Source organism: Poeciliopsis prolifica, unplaced genomic scaffold, assembly GCF_027474105.1.
Source record: "Poeciliopsis prolifica strain line A6 unplaced genomic scaffold, Auburn_PproV2 SCAFFOLD040, whole genome shotgun sequence".
In the NCBI taxonomy this organism is placed as follows: domain Eukaryota; kingdom Metazoa; phylum Chordata; class Actinopteri; order Cyprinodontiformes; family Poeciliidae; genus Poeciliopsis; species Poeciliopsis prolifica.
Genome location: NW_026562415.1, coordinates 1,871,588 through 1,893,090, shown reverse-complemented (window position 1 = coordinate 1,893,090; position 21,503 = coordinate 1,871,588). Strand labels below are relative to the sequence as shown.

The 21,503-nt window shown below is 38.1% G+C and overlaps 1 protein-coding gene across 1 annotated transcript in view; it reads left to right on the top strand.

Moving 5' to 3' along the window:
* Positions 1-21,503, top strand: part of col7a1l (collagen type VII alpha 1-like) — a 59,759-nt gene that overhangs the window by 3,749 nt on the left and 34,507 nt on the right. The window contains 29 exon segments of the mRNA XM_055054620.1: positions 1,798-1,974; positions 6,406-6,586; positions 6,745-6,904; positions 8,336-8,429; positions 9,209-9,382; positions 9,928-10,091; positions 10,731-10,860; positions 10,966-11,082; positions 12,039-12,194; positions 12,536-12,652; positions 12,738-12,884; positions 13,053-13,172; positions 13,456-13,614; positions 14,846-14,959; positions 15,052-15,201; positions 15,546-15,683; positions 15,964-16,110; positions 16,306-16,425; positions 16,766-16,912; positions 17,509-17,709; positions 17,795-17,934; positions 18,358-18,481; positions 18,625-18,750; positions 18,753-18,767; positions 19,844-20,031; positions 20,462-20,542; positions 20,635-20,652; positions 20,729-20,749; positions 20,860-20,925. Coding sequence (XP_054910595.1) covers positions 1,899-1,974; positions 6,406-6,586; positions 6,745-6,904; positions 8,336-8,429; positions 9,209-9,382; positions 9,928-10,091; positions 10,731-10,860; positions 10,966-11,082; positions 12,039-12,194; positions 12,536-12,652; positions 12,738-12,884; positions 13,053-13,172; positions 13,456-13,614; positions 14,846-14,959; positions 15,052-15,201; positions 15,546-15,683; positions 15,964-16,110; positions 16,306-16,425; positions 16,766-16,912; positions 17,509-17,709; positions 17,795-17,934; positions 18,358-18,481; positions 18,625-18,750; positions 18,753-18,767; positions 19,844-20,031; positions 20,462-20,542; positions 20,635-20,652; positions 20,729-20,749; positions 20,860-20,925 — 3,591 coding nt within the window. The 5' untranslated portion in view covers positions 1,798-1,898.

Sequence of the window (21,503 nt, the reverse complement as noted above, 5' to 3'; positions counted from 1 at the left end):
TTTATAAGTGTTGGTACGATGTTAGATTCCTCAGTTTTTTCTTCCATTGCTGTCTGTTTTCTACTGCTTGTTGGAAAACGTCATGGTCATCCTAATTCTGATTAGGATGTTTGATGAATGAATGGATAACCCCTGTTTTTAAGAGAAACATAGCTCAGAATACAATGGCCAACTTCCAGTCTTTAAAATTTAAAGCTTTTACTTTATGCCATTGATTTTCAAATGATTCTGGTTTCTATAATTAATCCTTTCAAATATTTGTCTGGCTTTTCTACTGTAAGCAAACGGTAATTAAATTAAAGGCGGCAGACTCTGAAATTAGATTCAATTAAAAATGTTGACAGGCTGCCAATATTTCCAAATTCAGTAATTATTTTTCGGTGGATAGGTTTTTCTTGTTTCCTGAAAGTTTGTTGTTGTTGTTTGATTTTTGTTTTGTTTTGCTTTTTTCACTCTCTTTCTGGCTATTACAGTAAAACAAGTCATTTTTAGGAAACAACCAAAACAATTCAATGACAATCCTGACAGAAGTAGCTTCAGAGGCTGCTTGAGAATTTAAAAATCTGTCATCATTACTTTGCTGAACTGTACGTCCAACTTATTTTTTGCTTCTCCATATATTAATGTAGAAAACATGAAGCTATGATGCAATTAAAGGATTTATTTTTTTGTATATTTCCAGTGTTTTTGCATTTTTGTCAAACTTAAATGTTTCAGATGATTACATATCATACAATGCATGACAACCTGAATAAAATAAAAAAGAAAAACTTTTAAAAGAATTTCATGCATTACAGGAGACGAGCAATGATCCTCCTTTTACCCTGTAACAAAAAGCAAATTTAGATGATGGATGGATGGAAAGAACCTATCCAAGTCAAATTGGCTCAAAATGAAAACATAATGATCCCCTTATTCTAAAATGAGATGTTCCACCCTTGGCAACAACAACTGCTATAATTTGTGATACTTGGCAATAAGTTTTTAACATAACAGAGTGGAAATGTTGGCCCACTCGTCTTTGAATTTACATGGGAAGTTTTCTTTCTTTCTTTATTTTATTTTGACATGTCAGTTTTTGAAATAGCCTACCCAACCATTTAGGTAGTCTTCCTAATGTGCTTTGGATCAATGTTCTGATTCATAAATTAAGTGCACCAAAGTTTGTTTTTTCTTGTAGAGAGCATAATTCATAATTGCCACAGCTCATCACGCTATCACATACATTGCCCAAATGATGTCATGTTTCTGTCATGGTATTAGTTTAATGCACAGTTTGAAGTCATGCTTTTGAATTTTCATTGAGTCCACAGACTACTGTCACAAAAGTCTATAATCATGATCATTTGGATGTTTTGGAGAGTTGGTTTAGAGAACATTTTTCCCCCAAGTCATTTTCTCATTGATGAACCATGAACGCTGACATTAACTGAAGCAGATTACACAGTCAGTGTTTTAGATGTTTGTGACTTCTTGCAAGTTTCTATTTGACAACTTAAAAGCTGCTTGATGTTTTGTTCTCTCTGACCTCAGCTCGCAGGTTGTAAAACTGTTTGCAGGGAAGTGATTGAGGCCAGCAAGAGTTCAAACCCCTAAACTGCACATTATAAATATCTAAAGATTCTCCAAGTTTTGTTTAGAACCTCAACATTAAGCATATAAAGATCTGTCGAGAAGACTATCAGAATTGAAGGAAAACAATGTTGAATAGGACTTTTGCAATGCAAAAAAAAAAATGTCTGGGGTTGTTTTAACTTAATTACTTTGTCACTGCCTGTTCATCTTGTGTATTTTCAGAAAGCAGCATGGAGGCGTTGTAATTGATTGTGAAGTGGAGTTTATGCAGAGCTTGAAAGGAGAAGCTGGTGACTGAAGAAGGAAACAAGGAGAAGACGAGCATGGCGCACTCATCTGTTTGGATCTTTCTGTTGTGCTTTTCTCTCACTCATCAAAGGGCGGCAGCCCAAGCTGAAGGTATGGGATGACATTTAAATACCTGATCGGAACACCAAGACACAATTTACTGCATCAGATATTCCCCCTTTTTTACAATTTTGAAGAGTTCCAAGAGTTTTCTGGAAACATTTATTTTAAATGACCCCTTTTTATGTTCTTAGGCTGAAGCTATATTATACCAAATTATTTAGCAATTGGACAGATGACTTTTTTATGGATCTTTTGGTAAGATTGATGTGTTGGGTACTCAAGCCAACGAATGCTATTCTTCTCAATGAGCATAGCATGTGAGCGGCCTTTCATTACATCTCCTCATGTGATTGGTTCAAGGTGTTGACACTAAACCAGAAGCAGTTTCTCTCCAGACTAAACATCTGCTAGCCTCCTGTGCAATAAACATCTGCAAGCTTGTCAAATACATCCTCTAGATACAGAAAGTTGGCCTCAACTGCTATCGGATGTCATCAAAAGGTCAGTTAGCAAATCACAAGTTTGGTAATATGATTTACAGAAAGTGTTGAGGAATGCACGATGTATCGGCAAAAAACATCGGTATCGGCCAATATTAGTCATTTATTAACATATGTTGGTTCGATAAATACAACTGGGCTGATAGAAGGTGTTGAAGGGTAGTGAAATGTATGACATATGAACAATATCAGTAAATACCGGTTATTGGCAATTGCAGCAATTGATTTCATAGCAATTTATTTAAAATACCCAAATATTTGTACATCCCTAAAAGTGATGCATTAAGAACTAAGGGAAGATATTAAAAACTCAGATGTAAATTTGCACATGCTGATAATCTCTATTATTGGCAGCAATAAAGTCATTATTTATATAAAATAAAAAGAAAAACAGGAAAATGTAACATTTCAGCAGTCTCTCCTGAACTGAGCTTCTTCTTCCACTTGAAGAACTCCGCTTCCTAACCCGAACCCATTTGCCATTCATCCATTTGCATAACTGTATATCATTGGCGTAATGCAAAAATGTACTTTTCAGTTTGAACCAAAATGTTTTGAGTTTCTTCATTCCTCTTGTTCCACCAGACTGCAACGTTTCACCAGTCAATTTGAGAAATTTTCATTTTATTACCTTCTCAGCCTCACACAGACAAGAAGTATCACTGTTGCCTACCTTCCTTAAAATGTGTTTTAGCATGGAAGAAAAAAAAAAGTTTGGCTAAAAAGTTGAATATCAAGAATAACAATAGTGGAGGCCGAATGTAAACACTAAAATGCCATAGTCTGATTCTTAACTATAAGCTTAAATGTTACTTTTATACTAAGTTACAGATCTCTGCATGAATCCCCAGATTTTTCTAATTTCTCTAAAGTACATTTGCTAAACACCTCTCCTCCGGACTTTAAAGTGATCTTGATTAATATTTCTTCAGGATTTGAAAGTTTTCAAGCTTTTCTCATAAAAATTGAAAACCAAGACGTCTCTCAAGTCTTGTAATGTCTTAGATTTGACAGACATTGTTTCTCTGCTGAAGACACTTCAGGCCTTAAACATCTTTAGTTCCTGTTTCCTTCTTTCCTCAGGATGGAAGTTCACGCTGTGCAATATTGCTGTCATAGTCAGGCACATGAACTAAACAAGAAATAAGAAAATGCTAAACTTTTAAATAATACTGAATAATTGATTGTGGCCTTTCAGGCAATGTTTTCTGTTACACATAGTACAACTAAACGAACTAAAGGGCTTCCTGTGCAGGGTCATATTGGCTGGTTAATTTGTCAGGCTAACTGCTCAACTACAGAACCATCTGGTTAACAGATCTGGACCACATATTTTCCTACTTTAGCTTTAACACAGCGTTACCGTAATAAGAATGATGGGTGGCATTCTTTTAGTTCCCAAGAGCCAAATTGTCATTCTTCTGAGGGATATGTATAAATCTTTGTTTTTTTTTCCAACAGCAGTTATGCAATACACAGAAATGGGTACCAATTTGCTCTATACAGCTGGAGAGACATTGATTACATTCTCAGATAGGGTTATCTTTTATTAAAAATTGTACTTGTGCACGAAGCCTGGATGTAACAGGAAAAGAAGGGCAGAAACAGAACGGTAACAGTGTTGCATAATGACGATAAACTGTATCAAAAGTAAGCGAGGAGCATTTGAACGCAGTGGCATGACACTGAAATTATCTTTAGAAAGTTATTTTCTGCTTATCCAACTGACATTTGTGCTTTTTATTGAGTAATGCTTTCATCCTGTGGACAAAATTTTGACTTCTTTTGTCAATTCCTGTTTCTGTTTACATTAAAGCTTGTGCATTTATGCTGACCTTGCTGGCGTTCGTGCTTTTAATATATTTTCACTTTAAAAATTCTAATTGCTTTTTTCGCATTTGCTGGTGCTGAATGCAGTTTGTTTTTTTCTGATGCGATAGTGTTCTGTAGTATATATGCCGGAGCCACTGAGCTACCTCTAATGCTGAAATCAATGGTGGTCCAACACAATGGCGTTACAACCTTTGAAATATCCGCACAGATAACCTTCAATGAAAAACATTTGTAATCTCTCAGCTTGCGTTGTGTCCTCATCCTTGGCATGTCGATCTTGCCTGCCAGCCCAGACAGACAAACTTCTGGATAATTGATCTTGTTTTCCACCCCAGTCTGGCTTTTTCTGACAAACACAAGCCCCCAGCTGCTTCCTTGCTCGGGGCACCCGCCACGTTTTATGTGCTTCTGCAAAAAAATCCGAGCGTAAAAGTGTATCTAAGCGAATAGATTAGCTGCTTATGTATGCAAAACGTGGCTGACTTGTCTGTATGAGACTCAACTCAAAGGATAAAATGGATGCACATTGTTGTAGTTTTTGAAATTTAATCAATGGTTTTTAACCCGTTAGTGATAAATGCAGTGTTGCTGAATATAAACCAAAGCCAGAATGTGCACAGAGATGTCGGCTCAGCACGAGAGAAGCCACAAAAATTGGATTCCTTGTGATATTTGCTGCCTTGATGAGATGTATAGGTGTGTAAGGGAGAATATAATGTTGGATCGGCATGGTGCAGAGACATATGTCAGCCCCTGCGGATCCTGGGACAGCAGCCAAAGCAAGAAGGCGAGATAATAGAAGAGAGCAAGCTCGGTAATCAAATAGAGGACAGGAGAGAATCACTTATCACTTACAGAACAATCAGCAAAGCCCATCTTTTATTTGCCAGCCTAATCAATGCTGTCGTCACTTTGGTTTATTGCATATGTAATGTCAGAATATTGACTCAGAGGGTGTTTGCAGACACAGCAGATTGTGCGTGTGTGTGTGTGTGTGTGTGTGTGTGTGTGTGTGTGTGTGTGTGTGTGTGTGTGTGTGGGTGTGGGTGTGTGTGTGTGTGTGTGTGTGTGTGTGTGTGTGTGTGTGTGTGTGTGTGTGTGTGGGGGTGTGTGTGTGTGTGTGTGTGGGTGTGTGTGTGTGTGTGTGTGTGTGTGTGTGTGTGTGTGTGTGTGTGCTGGTATCCAGACTGCTCTCCTCACATTGAAAAGCATCTAAATGTCTCCAAACTGCATGTTAAATGCATTTGTTAAGCAAGGCAACTGACCCTGATTTTGGGTGTGTTTACCTTATTATTCTAAGCGTCCCTCATTGCTGTACTAAACTTTTATTGCTGGAGTGCTCAGAATATTGATAGTCTCTTTGGCTCACTTGTGTCTCATTAAAAATTCATGGGGATTTGTGTGGTGGTCTGACTTGCACGACAGAAGCCAACGAGAAGGAAAGCTCCTAACACGGTGGAACAAGACTGCCCTCTGGTGGTCAGCCTAGGAATCCACGTCTCAAGCCATTGAAACACAATTTGCTTCTTTTTTCAAGCGAATTTGTTTCATCTGCATAGCCGAATGATAAAGCAGGCTTTTATTTATCTTTAGACAAAGTGGAATTAATTTTTAAAAGACTTTTGCCTATTTTTCATAGACATTGTCTTGCAAAAGTAATTACACCCATTAACCTTTTCCATAATTTGTCACAGCTTCATCCTATTTTATTGGGATTTTATTTTTTTTGTCATAGACTAACAATAAATGGTGCATAATTGTGATAGGGAAGACAAAGATAAATCTTTTTTGGTGTGACTCTACTGATTTTGCACATTAAGACAATACATCTCAATAGCACATAAACATGGTTTGTTAAATGGCGACTAGCTTTCAGGAAAGCAGGATTTGTAGAGATGTTCAAAGCTTTGGATATTGTCTTAGACATTATTACTGGTTGGCACTTTTCCACAAATTTGCTGGTTAAGTTTTTATAATTTTACCCTGTACTTTGCAGTTATGTTTTATTTTTGTGTTGGTCTTTTTCATAAAAGCATAAGAAAATATTTGGGGTTCCAGCACAACACAATACTTATAAGCTCAAGGAATGAGAAAGCTTTTGCAAGGCACTATGTCTCTGTTAAATTAACCGGTTTTGTTTTTTCAGCTTGCAGGACAGTGGAGCAGGCAGACATTGTGTTTCTAGTGGATGAGTCATGGAGTGTGGGTCAGACCAGCTTTTTCAGAGTCAAAGACTTCATCTCAGCCATCATGTCCTCCTTCCAGGACAACGCAGTGGGAGCTGAGGGGGTTCGCTTTGGAGTCACTCTCTTTGGGGATGTTCCAAGGTAGTCAAGCATTAACTTCTGACACCATGTCAAAGACTTGTTTTTCCTCTCGGCTGAGAAGTCACCTAAACAAGTTTTGCAGACACAGAAATCCGTTCCTCTCTCCTGTTCCATCATTTCTACATGACCCAGTTTTGCTTCATGCCTTTGCTCTACAGGATGCTGGTTGCTTTGACAGACTACAGTTCACTTGAGGAGGTGCTCAGAACTGTTGGAAACCTCCCCTACGGCGGAGGATCGAGGAGGACAGGCAGCGCTCTCCAGTTCCTTGTAGATTCTGTGTTCAGCCCTGCCATCAGCCGAGATTTTACCCCAAAGGTACAGCATTTCATATGTTGAGATCAATCATGGGTAACTGCGCTTGTCTGGTTTTATTTAATTGTTTTATGCCTCTAACATGCACATGTTTGACCACGAGTTGGAAAAGAACCCTTTCAAGATACCAATCCATGCTGCAAACACATGCATGCACTGTGCCCCACATCACAGGAAATGACTTGCCAGGAATCTGTATTTGTACTCCACAGGACATCATGGCATAAACAAACAAAGTGGTCTACCATTTCACACTGCCGCGAATTTGATTAAAGCGTCCCGCTGAACGCTTTAAATAAAAATTGATCGCGTGTCTACGGCTGACAGCAGATTTTCATCTGTTCGCATTGTCTTCTGTTTGGAGAGGGGGTGGGGGGGAAAGAAGGAAATTTATAGATTTTCCAGCACAGATTCTGCATGCTCAATCAGGCTGTCAATAATGGACGACTTTCCAAATGGTTGTGAATGTGAAACAATCTGCAAATCCTTTGGTCATTGACAGAGATCAAACTAACTGAGAGTCCCTCTAATAAGATAATACATCAGCATAGATTTCGTTTCATTAAGAAGACATTCTAAAGCATTATTTGCATGGTAGCTTTTCTTGAAGCCAAGATATTTCAAGTGTAGTCTTGTTCATATCTTTCCACTTAATATTTATTCATGTCTGCAGTTCTGGAATGCATCACTCCAAAAAAGGTTTTACTTTGTAATCTTGCAACAGATTTTCTGGCACTGAGAAACCTGTAAATAATTTCAACCCGCATCCTTTTTTTACCCCCTCAAAGTCACCAAAAAAGACTTCATAACTTTTGCTGTCTTTGTAAAGCATAACAGGTTACCCTCTTACACACACATTTTTCAAGTGTGTGTAAGAAAAGAACAGAGGAGGAGGATGAATTATTAAATTCTTCGGTCCGATCATTTGCAGAACAGCAGCCACATTCTCACACCGACCTGTGAGGCTCATCTTCCTCACTCACTCACTCAGAGATAAAGTTTTAAAATTCTGTCTCAGTTGCAAATTTCTCTTCATCCGTTTAGGTAATTTGTCTGTAATTGAGAAGTAAACCATGTCAACGCCTATGGAGGATTTGAGGAGAATAATCGATTTTCAATGGAGGCTTCTTATTTACATTTGTTCGGAGGGCAGATTTAGCGAATTAGTCATCCCGGCAAATAGACAAAACAAAAATAAATTGAGTATACAAGTTCAGGGCAGATACACAGCTAATAAATCTGAATCACACTGAAATTTTTATGCTTATTATTGGCTTTATATTTCCCATTAGCTGTCTCTAAATGGTATTCTAAAATGACATTATCAGCATCTGAATTAGCATGAAAATGGCATAAATTTAAGGCGTGAATAAATATTCATAAACCTGTTAATATATTGTGGCATATGTAATTTCCTGTCTCTCTGTAACACAGATTGCTGTTTTGATCACGACCGGACGCTCGGATGACCAGGTCGACCTTGGAGCCAAGGCGGTTGCAGACAGTGGGATTACACTCTTTGCAGTAGGTGAGTGTGAAAATAGGTATTGAACATTTTTTCAACATCCCTACAGCAGCAACCAACTTTAGATTTTATCTGCTGGTCTATCAGGTTTGTCTTGTTGTTAATCTTTCATGTCCTGTGCATTTGAATTTGTGATTTCAGTGTGTGTGTATTTTCTCATAAACATAATCTCATGCATCTCATTGTGTATTTTTTAAAGTGCACTTCCTGATACTCTAGTTGGCCCTATGCTTTCTTGCCCTCATCCTCACCTTTTTTTGTCCTGCACAATGCCACAACCAAACTTAATTCTGAGGCGACAGCGGTGCGGTAATTACTACTCATTAGCGGATGGTGCGCTAATAGCAGCTATTTTTCATTAGGAGATTCAGTGTGCTTCATCTGCACCTCTGACACAAGAGTTCTCTGCTCCTGTTCATCAACACTGCATTAAATCTCTGCAGCTGTGATGTCCACAAGTACTTAATTAGAAGACTAGCATAAAAAAAAACTATTTCAGTCGCATTAATAATGCATATATTTTAAAGTTTTTCAGGAAGTACTTTCACAAACTTAAACCTATAACACTTATGCCTGAAATTGGTGTTACAGAGTGTAGGATTAGTTCTGTGTGTGTGAATTTGTGGATTTTTTAATGATCTAATATGAAATACTCGACATACAATTCCCCTAGTAGTATGTTGTTTTTCTTTTCAGTGTCAAATTACTGTAATCAAATGTCTGCTCATAATTCTCTGCTTCTCCACACCCTCTTTCTCCCCATTTTTCTCTTTAATATTAAGGCGTAAGAGGAGCCGATGTGTCTGAGTTGAGAAGGATTGTGTCTGACCCCTTCGGGGAACATCTTTTGGAGTGTGCAGACTTCTCTCTCCTGGAAACTCTTCTTCCCAAACTGTCCCGGAGGTTATGTTTCAGTGCTTCTGAACCTCCGCGACCTGTAAAAACCATTCAGCCGAGTAAGCTTGTTCCACAAATACCGTCAGTGCTTTTACGTTCATATGATTATAGTGAGCTGCAAAGGACGTTGTAACCGCTGGACCTTGTTACAAATGTTTTCATCTTTTAAACAGAAACTTCCACAGATTCCATTTGATCAACCAAAGAGAAAATTATTGGAAAACCTTTGAGAACCACAACTTAAGCCAAAACCCGGAAGTGTTTTGAGGCATGTCTGTAACTGCTGCGTGCATTTAGAGGCTGTAGTTTAACTAATAGTTCTAGTTCTGTCATGTTTGATGGAGGCCATCTGTGAACATCAATTACAGCATCTTACCACAGACTGGCACAGATTTGAGTGGACCATTTTAGCACATGAATTTGCTCCGATCTAAACCAGGACGTTCTTGCTGTGGTCGTGCGTTAGGATGAACCTCTACTCTACTTTTTTTCATTTTTTGAAACGTTCAACTTTTTTAGGCTGCTAAACTTTAATCTGTTTGTATGCCAAGCACACTTTTCCTCTTTACTTCCTCTGAGTGTCTGCGTTTCTACAAAACTGCAGGTGAGCAGCACATGGTTGGTCCCAGAGACTTGCAGGTGAGTGAGTTGGCCCACAGCTCCCTCAGGCTGACGTGGAGCCAGGCTACGGGGGACGTCACCGGGTACCGTCTCTTGGTCACACCTCTCAGCTCCAGGGGACAACTCCTTCTCAACCAGCAGAGGCAGGTGAGAGATGGTCAGGCTGCCAGTGTACACCTCCCATATCTGCCTTTCATTCTTTCCTTTACTTCACTTCATTGTCCTATTTCTTTCTTTCATGCTTTCTTGCTTCATTACATCTATATTTTTCCTTCCTTTCTTCCCTTCTTCATTACTTCTTTCCCTTCCTAATTATGTTTCCAGACTTATTATAATAAGAATAATAATCTATATTCTTATAAAATGTTTATGTTTTAAAATATGAAAGAGGACTGATCATGTAGTGAAGTTCTGGAACCTCAAATTTTAAAAGAAAAGTGTCGTAATCTTTATTGATGACGTGAGTGAAGATTACAGTAATGATAATAAACATGCATGTATGAATATTTAATGAACGTGGATCCCAGAAATAGAGTAGCTAATCTTGTCAAATCAACAATATGTGATCAATAGAATTAGGAAGAATTTTGAAATCGCCTGAAGTTTAATGAAAAAATACATTCATAATAAATTATGTTTATAGACATTTCTCTAACTGAACTGCCTCTGGATAATTGGTGCATCTTTTTCTTTAGATGTCTTTCCATGTTATCTCAAGTTGCTTTGCTCTTTCTGAAACATAATTCTTTGATTCATTTTTCACTGATCATCCCTGTTATGTAACAGCTGGATCTGAAGGCAGATGTGAGCACTGCTGTGGTGTCAGAGCTCAGTCCGAAGATGGAGTATTCCCTCACCCTCTACGCCGTCTACCCAAACCTCATCGGCAACTCTGAAACAATCACAGTAAAAACAAGTGGGGATTGTACTTCAGCATATATTTATCCAATTAAAGCCTTCATTGTTTTTATGATTACCTTGCTGTACTAATGTTCTCTAAGCAATGCTCTTCTGTCTTTAGCTTCATTGCCCAAAGTATCAAACTTCCGCGTTATCGAGGAGGGATTATTCTCTCTACGTCTTGGCTGGACTCCTCCTCTGGGAAAACTCAATGGATTCAAGATCTTTATACCTAGGTGTAAGTTGACTCAGTATGACTGGCTTTACAGATTGAATAGCAACAGTGCTTTTACAAGCATCCCTTAAACAAGATAATTTAGACAGTTTTTGTGACTCCAGTGGCCTTCATTCATTAGTAGCTGGACAGAAAAGAAAAGAGGACGGGGAATACATGCATTAAATTGCCAGGGGTCAGTATTGGGACAGAGGACATGTCTCTGCATGTGATGCGTCTGCTCTGCAACTACTGAGCCACGTGGTTCCCCTTAATCAGTACTGAAGTCTTTCTTAGAGTCTCTGGACTTTGACTGGACCATTTTAACGCGTGGAGATGCTTTTATTGGATTTATTTTATTGTTATTCTGGTGAACTTTTGCTCAAGTCTTAAATTTAGCTTCTACAATTTATTTTCTTTTTTTTTTCTGAATTGCATATAATGTCCCATTAATTCTGGTTTGCCTCTTTATCCCTTCTTTACAAAAGCATCCCTGCACCATGATGCTGCTGCCACAACATCTCACCATTAGGGTGAGATGTTAAAGTGTTACTTTTTGCCTCCCACGGTGTAGCATGTGGGCTAAAAAATTACATTTTGGTCTTCTGTTATCAAAGCACCTTCTTCCTTATGTTTGCCTCTTGCATGACCTATGGCAAACTGCAAACAATGTGTCATACAGTTTCATACTGAATATATATATAATATATATATATATTTTTTGCATAAATTTAATTCGATTAGCAATTTTATTAAGTTAATCCGAAGTTCATTGGCGAAATATGCAACTTCTAAAGGTTGAATTGGAATAGATTTTATTTCTGGGCACATGAGTGAAATAGAAATGAAATAGTTTTAACTTTTTGGATGCAACTTGACAAAAGCTGAAAAATATTCAATGGGAATAAATACTGTTTGGAAGACACTGTAGAAATGGTGTCATTGAGGTAATTCTGTTGCATTTTTCTGATGCTCTTCAGCCAACAGACCAGGATTAGCATTCGAGCAGCTGCTTCCTGGAGACATCTCTTCTCATGTGATTGACGGCCTGGAAGAAGATAAAAAGTATACCGTTAATATCTATGCGGTTTACCCCGAGGGACCCAGTGAACCAGTGTCATTAGTGGGAAAAACATGTAGGTGTCTCACATTGAAATAAAATGTTTATTCAAGCAGAAAAAAAAAACCCTCCAGTATTATAATGTTTTGGGGACTAGATCAATTTTTTCGAAGAAAGTAAACACCAATATGTAGTACCTCAACATTTCCACAGAAGGGGGGTATTGTTCTAAAAACAATCTGTCAGTAGGAATGTAGCCAGCATAAGATCTCAGCGTCTGTATACAAAAGTGGATTAAACGATTTTGAATATATATAGATTTTTTTGCATAAATTTCATTTGATTAGCAATTTTATTAAATGATCCTACAAGTCTTTTTTAAATAATATATGTATATCTTTGAAATGATGTTAACAGTAAAATTAGTGGCTGTCAAGCAGTTCCTGGTCCAGAATGCCACTACAGATACCGTCCAAGCAAGGTGGGAGTCAGTCAAGGGGGCAACAGGATACCGTCTGACATGGGCATCCCCAGGTACTGCGCCGTCTCTGTGTGCTGTGTCGCTCCTAATAATGTGTTCTTCATTCTGGAACGCTCTTCTTCTCCTGTTGTCCTGCAGATGGTCACATAGAGAACGTCAACCTCGGGGAGAACTTCAACTTCTACATGATCCAAGGCCTGCACTCAGGCTCTGAGTACATCGTCACAATCAATCCCATCTTTGGAGACACCGAGGGACCCGTCACCACCAACAAAGTCAAAACATGTAAAATACCTGTTAAATGTCACTAAATTCAGGTTTAAATGACACTGCAATCACTAGTTTGCATTTTTGTACAGTGTATATAAATATCTCAGCTGTATGTGGCTGACAAGTATATTCTATATTTAGTCGTTCTTGTATTTTTTCGTGTTTTTTGTTTCCTTTTGTCAGTGGAAAGCAGTGCAGTTCAAACTCTGAAGGCGTCCGCTGTAAGCACTAGTTCAGCTGTTGTGTCTTGGAACAGTGTCCCAGGGGCCACAGGATACAGGCTGGCATGGGGACCCACCCCAGGTACTACCAATGTTTTGAGTATTCTTTACTAGAATAACCACAAGGTTAAATTATATAATTGTTTCTATATTGATACAATGCCAACGTTAAAAAAACAATACACACATCTAAAATGGCCAGAACTGCCATCCAGAAGGTTGTTGGGATTTTTTTTTTTACATTTTTTGGGGGGGAAAAAGGAAATTATTGCAGAGGAGTCTTGTATAATACTAAGTGGGAGGGAAAGAAGCCACTTGGGGATATTGCATTGAAGAAAATACTAAAATATTTATTTTATTTTTAGAATTTGCTGGTCGAGATCGTCCAAGGCAATTGGCTTTGAATAGCAGCACTACAGAATACAAGCTGAAGAACGTGGCTCACGACACAGAATACGTCCTGACTCTATATGTGCTTTTTGGGTCCGCCGTCGGGCCTGGCATCTCTGCGACGTTTAGAACTTGTGAGTACTTCTGCTGCATTTCTCTGGTCCCCATGTTGCAAAAAACTGATCTAAAGACAAGCAGGCTTGGCATGTTGCACTTCATAAGTTACTGCTATGGATGCTGTCAGAATTTTCTCACAGTATGCAAAATGTGGTGGTGAAAGTGTTTCATAATAAATAGTTTTGGAACACTGCTGGACTGGCATGGCCACGATTGATTGATTGAGTGTGACTTTTGGCATAAGACCTGTTCAGATTCTTGGATGACCAATCCATGCCAAATGGATGAGCTACTACTGCTGCTAAAAGGCTCCTTCATGCAGCACTGTGTGGAACCAGATTTGTTGGCACCTCAGTAATCTCAACAAGCCTCTGTGATCTCATCTTGGATGTTTTTCATGCTCAGAGCAGTCAGGATATTCATGCTCCATCACGTCTTTATTGGGAACGCACCGTGATCTTAAAGCACCAAAGAGAACGCCTCTCAAGACCTCGTTGATCTCATTCAAATGATTTTTAATAGTTTGGTCTTTCTCCAGTGAAACAAGGAGGGATTATGAATAAACATGGCAAGACTGCCTATAAATTCTACATTATATTATACTAATTAATTCCTTACAAATATCTCTATGCATATTTTGGTAGTCATGTCCACACATGGCAATCCTAAAGCAGATCTGCTTTTTTTTTCTCATTAGTCGATGAATAGAACAAACTTGATCTTTCACAAAAAAAGAAAGCAGATGAAACAGAAGATAAAGTCAGTGTGATCATTTTCATAATCCATGAATGTGTTTGGATTATTTTGGGTTGGCATTTTTTGTTCATTATGATGCTTCATTCACAATTCGTGTTCAGATTCAAGTGGGTGGTATTGTTTAGTTTGTTTATTGAGATCTTGTTTTTGAATAATAAGTTGAATAAATCTGTACTAGTCACAGGTCTTGGATGTTTTTCCATCACAGCTGCAGTTCGTTCAGTTAATTGGACTCACCTGCTTCTCACGGCATTGATTACATTCTTCATACAGTTTCCTTCACTGTTGCGTTCCCATGATTCCTGGTTCTTTCTGGGGTGCGGGGGGGATCTGTTAGGCTACGATGAATTGCTATGATATTTGTCGAAACTGCTGGACAAATCTCAGTGAAATAAATAAAATATGATAAATTCATAAATACCAGTAAATTAGTTTTTTTTAAAAAAGCTTTTTGTTCTCAATGTGTTAATGGTTACTCTTTTACTTTCTCAGCTCCTTTAGGTTATGTATCCAACTTTAAGGTGACATCTTACACTAGTACCTCCATAGCTGTGGAGTGGAGTCCTATTGTTGGAGCCACAGAATACAAACTTTCTTGGTACACAGGTGACTCATTTAACCTTAAATTTATATTTTTTGTGCTACTCTGCCTGATTATTTAGTCTTTATTTCCCTTATACTATTATCTCTGTTTACAGATGAGGGCAAGCCACAGTTCCAGTATCTAGACCGAAGTGTCTTGTCCCACCAGATCAAGGATCTTATCCCTCAGTCCACTTACACAATAACTATCCGTGCAGTGTACGGCAACTCGGAGGGACCAGATATTTCCTTGTCTCAACTAACATGTATGAAAGAAAAGCAGATTTTTGATTCAATGAACTTTCTTCTGACCTGTGAAGTTGTGCACAACTTCTATGTGTGAAGTTGTGCACTCACACAAGTTCTGTCATCTCCACTCTAAATCCTTATATTTTTAAAAACATTTTCACACTAACTTTTATATTAATGAACAAGAAAGTAGCTTCAAATTATTATTTTAGTAAAGACCAAAAGCTATTTAAACTAATCTGGCCCCATGTAAAAAACGTATTTCTCTCTTGTGACTACAACAGATCATGTGTAAGATGCCAGGTTGAGTGCGATTTGATGAAATGAGTTCAAACTTGGATGTAAACACGTCTGTTTTCAGCTGCAGTCTCAGGGTCAGAGCCAATCCAGCCAGTGAGGGAGCTGAAAGTTGTGGACATTGGGGTAAATTCCTTCACCTTGTCTTGGAAGAAAACACCAGGAGTTTCAGGATACAAAATCTACTGGATTCCCTTTCTTGGTGAGAACTTGCTTAAAAGAAAAGTCAATTTGTCTACTAATTAGTAGATTATGCATAATCACCTAACTAAAGGTTGTCATAGCATAAAATTAATGTACATTTTGTAATTGAGTCATTTTGTGCATCTGTTTTGGTTAGAAAAAGAAAAAACTGTTAAATGTTAACATTCTAGTCTCGTGTGCCTCATCATGTTATAGTTTCAACCGTGTAAGTGTTCAGGGCAGTGTTGTTCCGCACTTCCATATCCTGCATGCTTGATTCTAATTATTTTTTGCTCTAGGGGGTAAGGAGAAATCCCAAGTGGTACCTGCTGCTTCCACAACCTTCACCATGGACAACCTTCAGGAGAGCTCGGCTTATAAGATCCAGGTTTCCCCCATGGTTGGTGGAAGGGAGGGAAGTCCTGTCCTCGTCACTGCACGAACATGTGAGTTTTCAATTCCCATTACACTGAGCAGAAATCTGTTGCCTAATGTGTCCGCACATCTTTGCAATGCATTGTGCAGATTTTAAATTAGGAGGAAATTGTGTCAGAAGGCAAAAACTTTGAAGAGGCAACAGACGGACTTTAATTATTTTATTATTTCACTTGTGCATCTGTTTTTGTAATTTTGTGATCTAGTGGATCTTCCAAAAGTGGAGGGCTTCGCTGCCCTGAACACAACTGAGAGCAGTGCAGTTCTGAACTGGACTCGTGTAGCAGGAGTCTCTGGGTATCTTCTCTCTTGGAGGCATATTTCAGGTCAGTGTGTCGATGACAAATGTTTGTTTTTGGATCACTTAATGTCTGCACATTTCAGTAAAACCCAAGAAGTTAAATTACCTCTGCAAAGTACAGATTTGAGAACTGAACCAATTGTGGTTTTAAAGTCATTATATGCCTTAAAAATTTCTATAAAAGAGGGTGTACTGCATTTTATTATAAGGATAACAAAAATGTGGTTACATTTTCTTGACAAATGATTATAATTCCTTGTAAAAATGATCTCAGTCAGAAATCACTGAAATTATTTGATTGGCAGAACACCATCACTTAATTTCTTGATGAATGAATGTCACTAATTTGTTCTTCCTGTTTTTAGTGTTGGAGACAAAAACAGAAACCCTGGGTCCTGCCTTCTCCTCCTATAAGATCAGTAACCTGCAGTATGGTAGAACATACATTTTCTCCATCAGACCATTGTATGGTGAAGTGGAGGGACCGATAAGCACCATATATCAGAGAATATGTAAGAATTGACACAAATAATTTCAAACAAGCAATCTGTGAAGCTCAATTTTAGATTTCAGTATAAATTTTATGTGCAATTGAAATATAAACCTTGGTTTTGTGTGTTTTCACTCCCATCATTATGTGCAGTTTATTTAGAAACACACAAAAACATTATTGTTGAGTCGACAGATTAAGGAATAAAATTGTAACATCATTATATTAAAATAGAACATACAAAATATAATTTTGACTTAACACTGCAGAATTTTATATCTTAAAAAATAGAGACCATACTGTTTAACATAACATTATTTCGTTAGAAATAACAAGGTTCTTCATGATTGTTTAAATGCAATCAAAAGGCTTGTTTTTTATGAATAAACAATATATATATCTACTAGACTATGTAATTTGTAAGTTTAATATTAAAAAATCTTAACTTGAACGGTTTATTTTTGATTTTACCAAAGTGTTTTGCAGGTGCGTCTTTAGTTTGGCGTACCTTATAACTAAAAATGATGGTTTTATGAATTTCAGTAGGGCAGGATGATACTGTGAAACCGGTCCAATTTGTTCGTGCAAGTGTGACCCTGAACTCCCCTCGTGTCACAGCTGGCCCCCACACTGTTTTTGTCGTCAACCCAACCATTGCTCAACCAGCCACCAAGGGCACTGAGCCCCCCACAGCTGCACCACCAGCTAACTCCATAACTACTAAAACGCCTCCAGTCCAGCCCAGTGTCACTAAGGCCGAGGAGGCTGCAGTCACTTCCCTGAAAGTATCCACAAAGTCAACAGCTCCATCACAGCCAGGTATTTCAGAAATGCTGCTCACGGTCTGTTTAATATGAGAATATCAAACATCCATGCGTTGGGCATGTCTTCTCTGTTTCATCAGTATGTGGGAAGACCAAAGCAGACATAGTCTTCTTGGTGGACGAGTCGTCAAGCATCGGCGTTAACAACTTTGCCAAGATGAAAGACTTCATTTTCCGAGTGACCACTTACTTCCCAGTTATCAGCGCACATGGCACACAGGTCTGTCACTCAGTGAAATTGGTCTTGTTCTCTCTTTTGTTGGCTTGATGAGGTGCTGAAAATTAGCCCCAGATGTGAACTGTCATCACTTTGGCTGCAAGTATTTTTGAACAAATTCAAAGCTGGTTTTTAATGCTGCAGATGCTGTTTTTATCTTACTGATAACTTCTTGTTCTGGGTAGGATTAAATAACATGATGTGGAGTTTTTTTTGATAATTGGACAGAAAAATTGGCGAAGTAAAGGTGCTCAGCTACTTGGCTTTGTTCTTAAGACAATTAAGAATATTAGCAGAAGGAAGAAAGCACAACCAAAATGGAGCAACCACTAAACATCTCTCGTGATTATCCATTCAGCACTCTTACATTAGATCAAAAAGCCAATATGCTGATTATGAGCACTTTTCTCCTTTGTCATCTTGTAGGTTGCCGTGGTTCATTACAGCGATGAGCCTCGTATTGAGTTTCATCTAAGTGACTTCAAAGACAGAAACTCTGTGCTCAGGGCTATCAGAGGGCTGCGCTACAAAGGTGGCAACACCAAAACAGGTTAGCTGAACCGACTCAAAGGTGAACCGTGCTTTTCTCTGTCTTCCACATCATCAAAAGTGATTTGTCTATTGATGTCCCAATAGAAACTAGAGATAATTAGAAGCTGTCTGAATACTACATTAGGATATTTGTGTCTTCAGGAAAAGGCATCGGCTACGTTCTGCAGGAACTGTTCAAGGAGTCTTTGGGGATGAGACAAGATGTGGCCCATGTTCTGGTTCTGATCACAGACGGCAGGGCCCAGGATGATGTGACGCCACCTTCCAGATTGCACGTGCTTTAGGTGAGCCTGAAAAACCTAACAATATAGGGTCTTTTAAATGTGTTCTTGCATATTTCACACATTTTGTCTGTTCTGAGAGCTTAGATATTGGCAACCTTTTGTATCCAAAGAACCATTCTCATGAAAAAACCTGTGAACCTTTTGAAAAAATTTGCCTTTCCAAGTTTTATAATGCCCAACTTTTTTAAATTTAGTCTCTAGTTAAATTTAATTTGTATTTTCAGCTCTCAGGAAAAAAAAAAAAAAAAAACAACTAAAAAACAAAACGTTCTACTCTTGCTGACATTCTTTTATGGAGTTTCTACTCATTAAAATGGAACAAAATAGTTCTTGATTTATATGTTTATGAAACTAAAACTAGGTACTGCATTGATGTTTTTGCAGCAATATCTCTTTTTAATGCAGTACAAGGTAGGGAGTCTTGTTCCTGATTTAGTGTTTGTCTATTGATTGACTGTAAGTCAATCATGAAATACACTGCTGTACTCTTCCCATTAGGTATTGATTTGTATTTCATTTCCTTTTTGGTATGTTTTGTTGTCTTTTATTTTTTAATCTTTGATATTTTGTCTTTTAGTTCTTATACTTGCTGTAACATCAATTGCGCATTTAGGATATGAATAAATCTGAATCTGTGAAATGGAATGATGTCAAAATTAGGTGCAGATTTGTGTTAATGTCCCTGATGTCGATGTAGACCAAACACAGGCCGTCTTCTTCCACACATTTGCTGCACACAATACATGATATCTGGTAAAATGTAGATATAACCTTTAATTGTTTATTTTGTCTGTGGATTCCTTATTCCAACTTAGCTGTAAAGGTCCGATTTGTGGAATGCACAACTAATAGTTGATAGATAAAAGCTTTGATTTAAGCTGATGAAGGTGAAAGTCTATGATTTGGAAAATATGTTGGCATATTAATACACTTAAAATTATAGAAGTGAAAAAACTTAACTCTCTTGAAATAGAGAAATTATATCTCAATTTCCTCTAAACACTTTGGTGAATGCTAAATTATTGCAGGCACATTGCTGTATACGACATTGAATATTTCAATCCATTTCTCTGTAGGGGTTAGCATATTAGCAGTTGGAGTTTCCAATGCCGACATCGAGGAGCTGAGTAAAATTGCAGCTCCCAGCAGCTATAAAAATATCTTCTACTCGCCAACCTTTGATGACTTCCCCTCCATAGAGAGAGAATTTATCCAAAGCATCTGCAGTGAGGAGCTTCTCTCTGAATTCAAACTACAGGATGAGGTAAGAAAAGGAAAGACTGCCTCAATAGTTTTCTTCTTACTTTTCATAGTACAATGAGTGGAATGAGTTCATATTTCCTGCACACACAAATGAAAAACAATGCCAATCGAAGCGTTGCAGTTATCTTGTGGTTATGGTGCGGTTTTATTGTAAGAAGTCTTTCAGAGCGCACAGGAATGTGCAATTTCGATTCGTGTAGAGAAGGGAGTTATTCATGTGGAATAGGAGACATTCAGTCCATCTTCAAACTCACAAACAATGGCTCTGCAGGAGCAAATACGTCACTGTTCTTGACTTCATTTTGACGTCAGAGAAGTGGATAGAGGACATGAATGCAGAGAGAGATCCAATGTCAAAGGCAAGCCTTCTATGCCACGAGGCTCCATTGGAGAGTTAACTTTGTGTTCTTCTCCTGTCATTTCTTGCTCAGTTTGCTCAGTTGGACACTCCGACTGAAGACCCAGAGGAGCTGAATAAGCCTTTAGGTCCCTGCGCCTCACAGTGTGTCAAGGTGTGTAGCCCTCAACAAATTGAACAAGTAAATCTTCTCCTATCGTGTTTTGGTTTGCTGCTCATAATCATCTGAAATGCATACTTCAACAGGGCCAGAAAGGGGAAAAGGTGTGTTAACTGTCTCACAGTAGCATTTTAAATTATTTAAATTGATGTTCTAGCTCTCTTTTTTCCTTCATTTTAGGGAAACGGTTTTGGTGGTTTGGTATGTTTACGCTTTATATTTGATCATTTTTTTTCTCATAGTTTAATTCATTCAGCATTTTTCAGACTTTTTTTCATCATGAAAAATATTTATAAAATATCATTTTGTAGCAATTTAGGCAAAGCCCTGGACAGTTTGATCCTTTCATATCATCCAAAGGAGAAAGAGGAGAGAAGGTAAGAATCAACATGCAAACTCCAACATGCATTTTAATATCTCTGCCCCACTGTGCCAGCAGAGTAATGTAAAATTCCACACCACTGATCCCAATATACATACAGTCTTCAAGTCTGGAGCACATCAACAGTGATGCACATATTTAAAAGTTGTGATGAGACAAAATCCATCTCATATGACATTGAGGACTAATTGTTTTCCTATGTGGGACACCTTGGAGCACCTGTGCCACGCTCCACTTGCATCCAGTGTATCATGCTAACTTCTTCAGCGGTTTTCACAACTGCTTTGGGCATTTGTATCTTGACAACAGATGTGCTGAATTTGCTTGTACCGGACATGCATGCCATCAAATTCTTTCCAAAAATGTGACCTTATCATGAAAATTGGGGTTCATGTCCAAGCAGAGCAAACAGAAAGTCCCCAGATGCATTTTAGCCCAGTCTTTGTAAAACTACTCAATTCTAAACACTGCCCTCTGGTGACCAAAATGTGCAACAACAGAAATCAACGGAATGACCATATTTAAGTGTACAAAACCATAATTTGTGCAACAACCTTCAAAACGAATGAACTT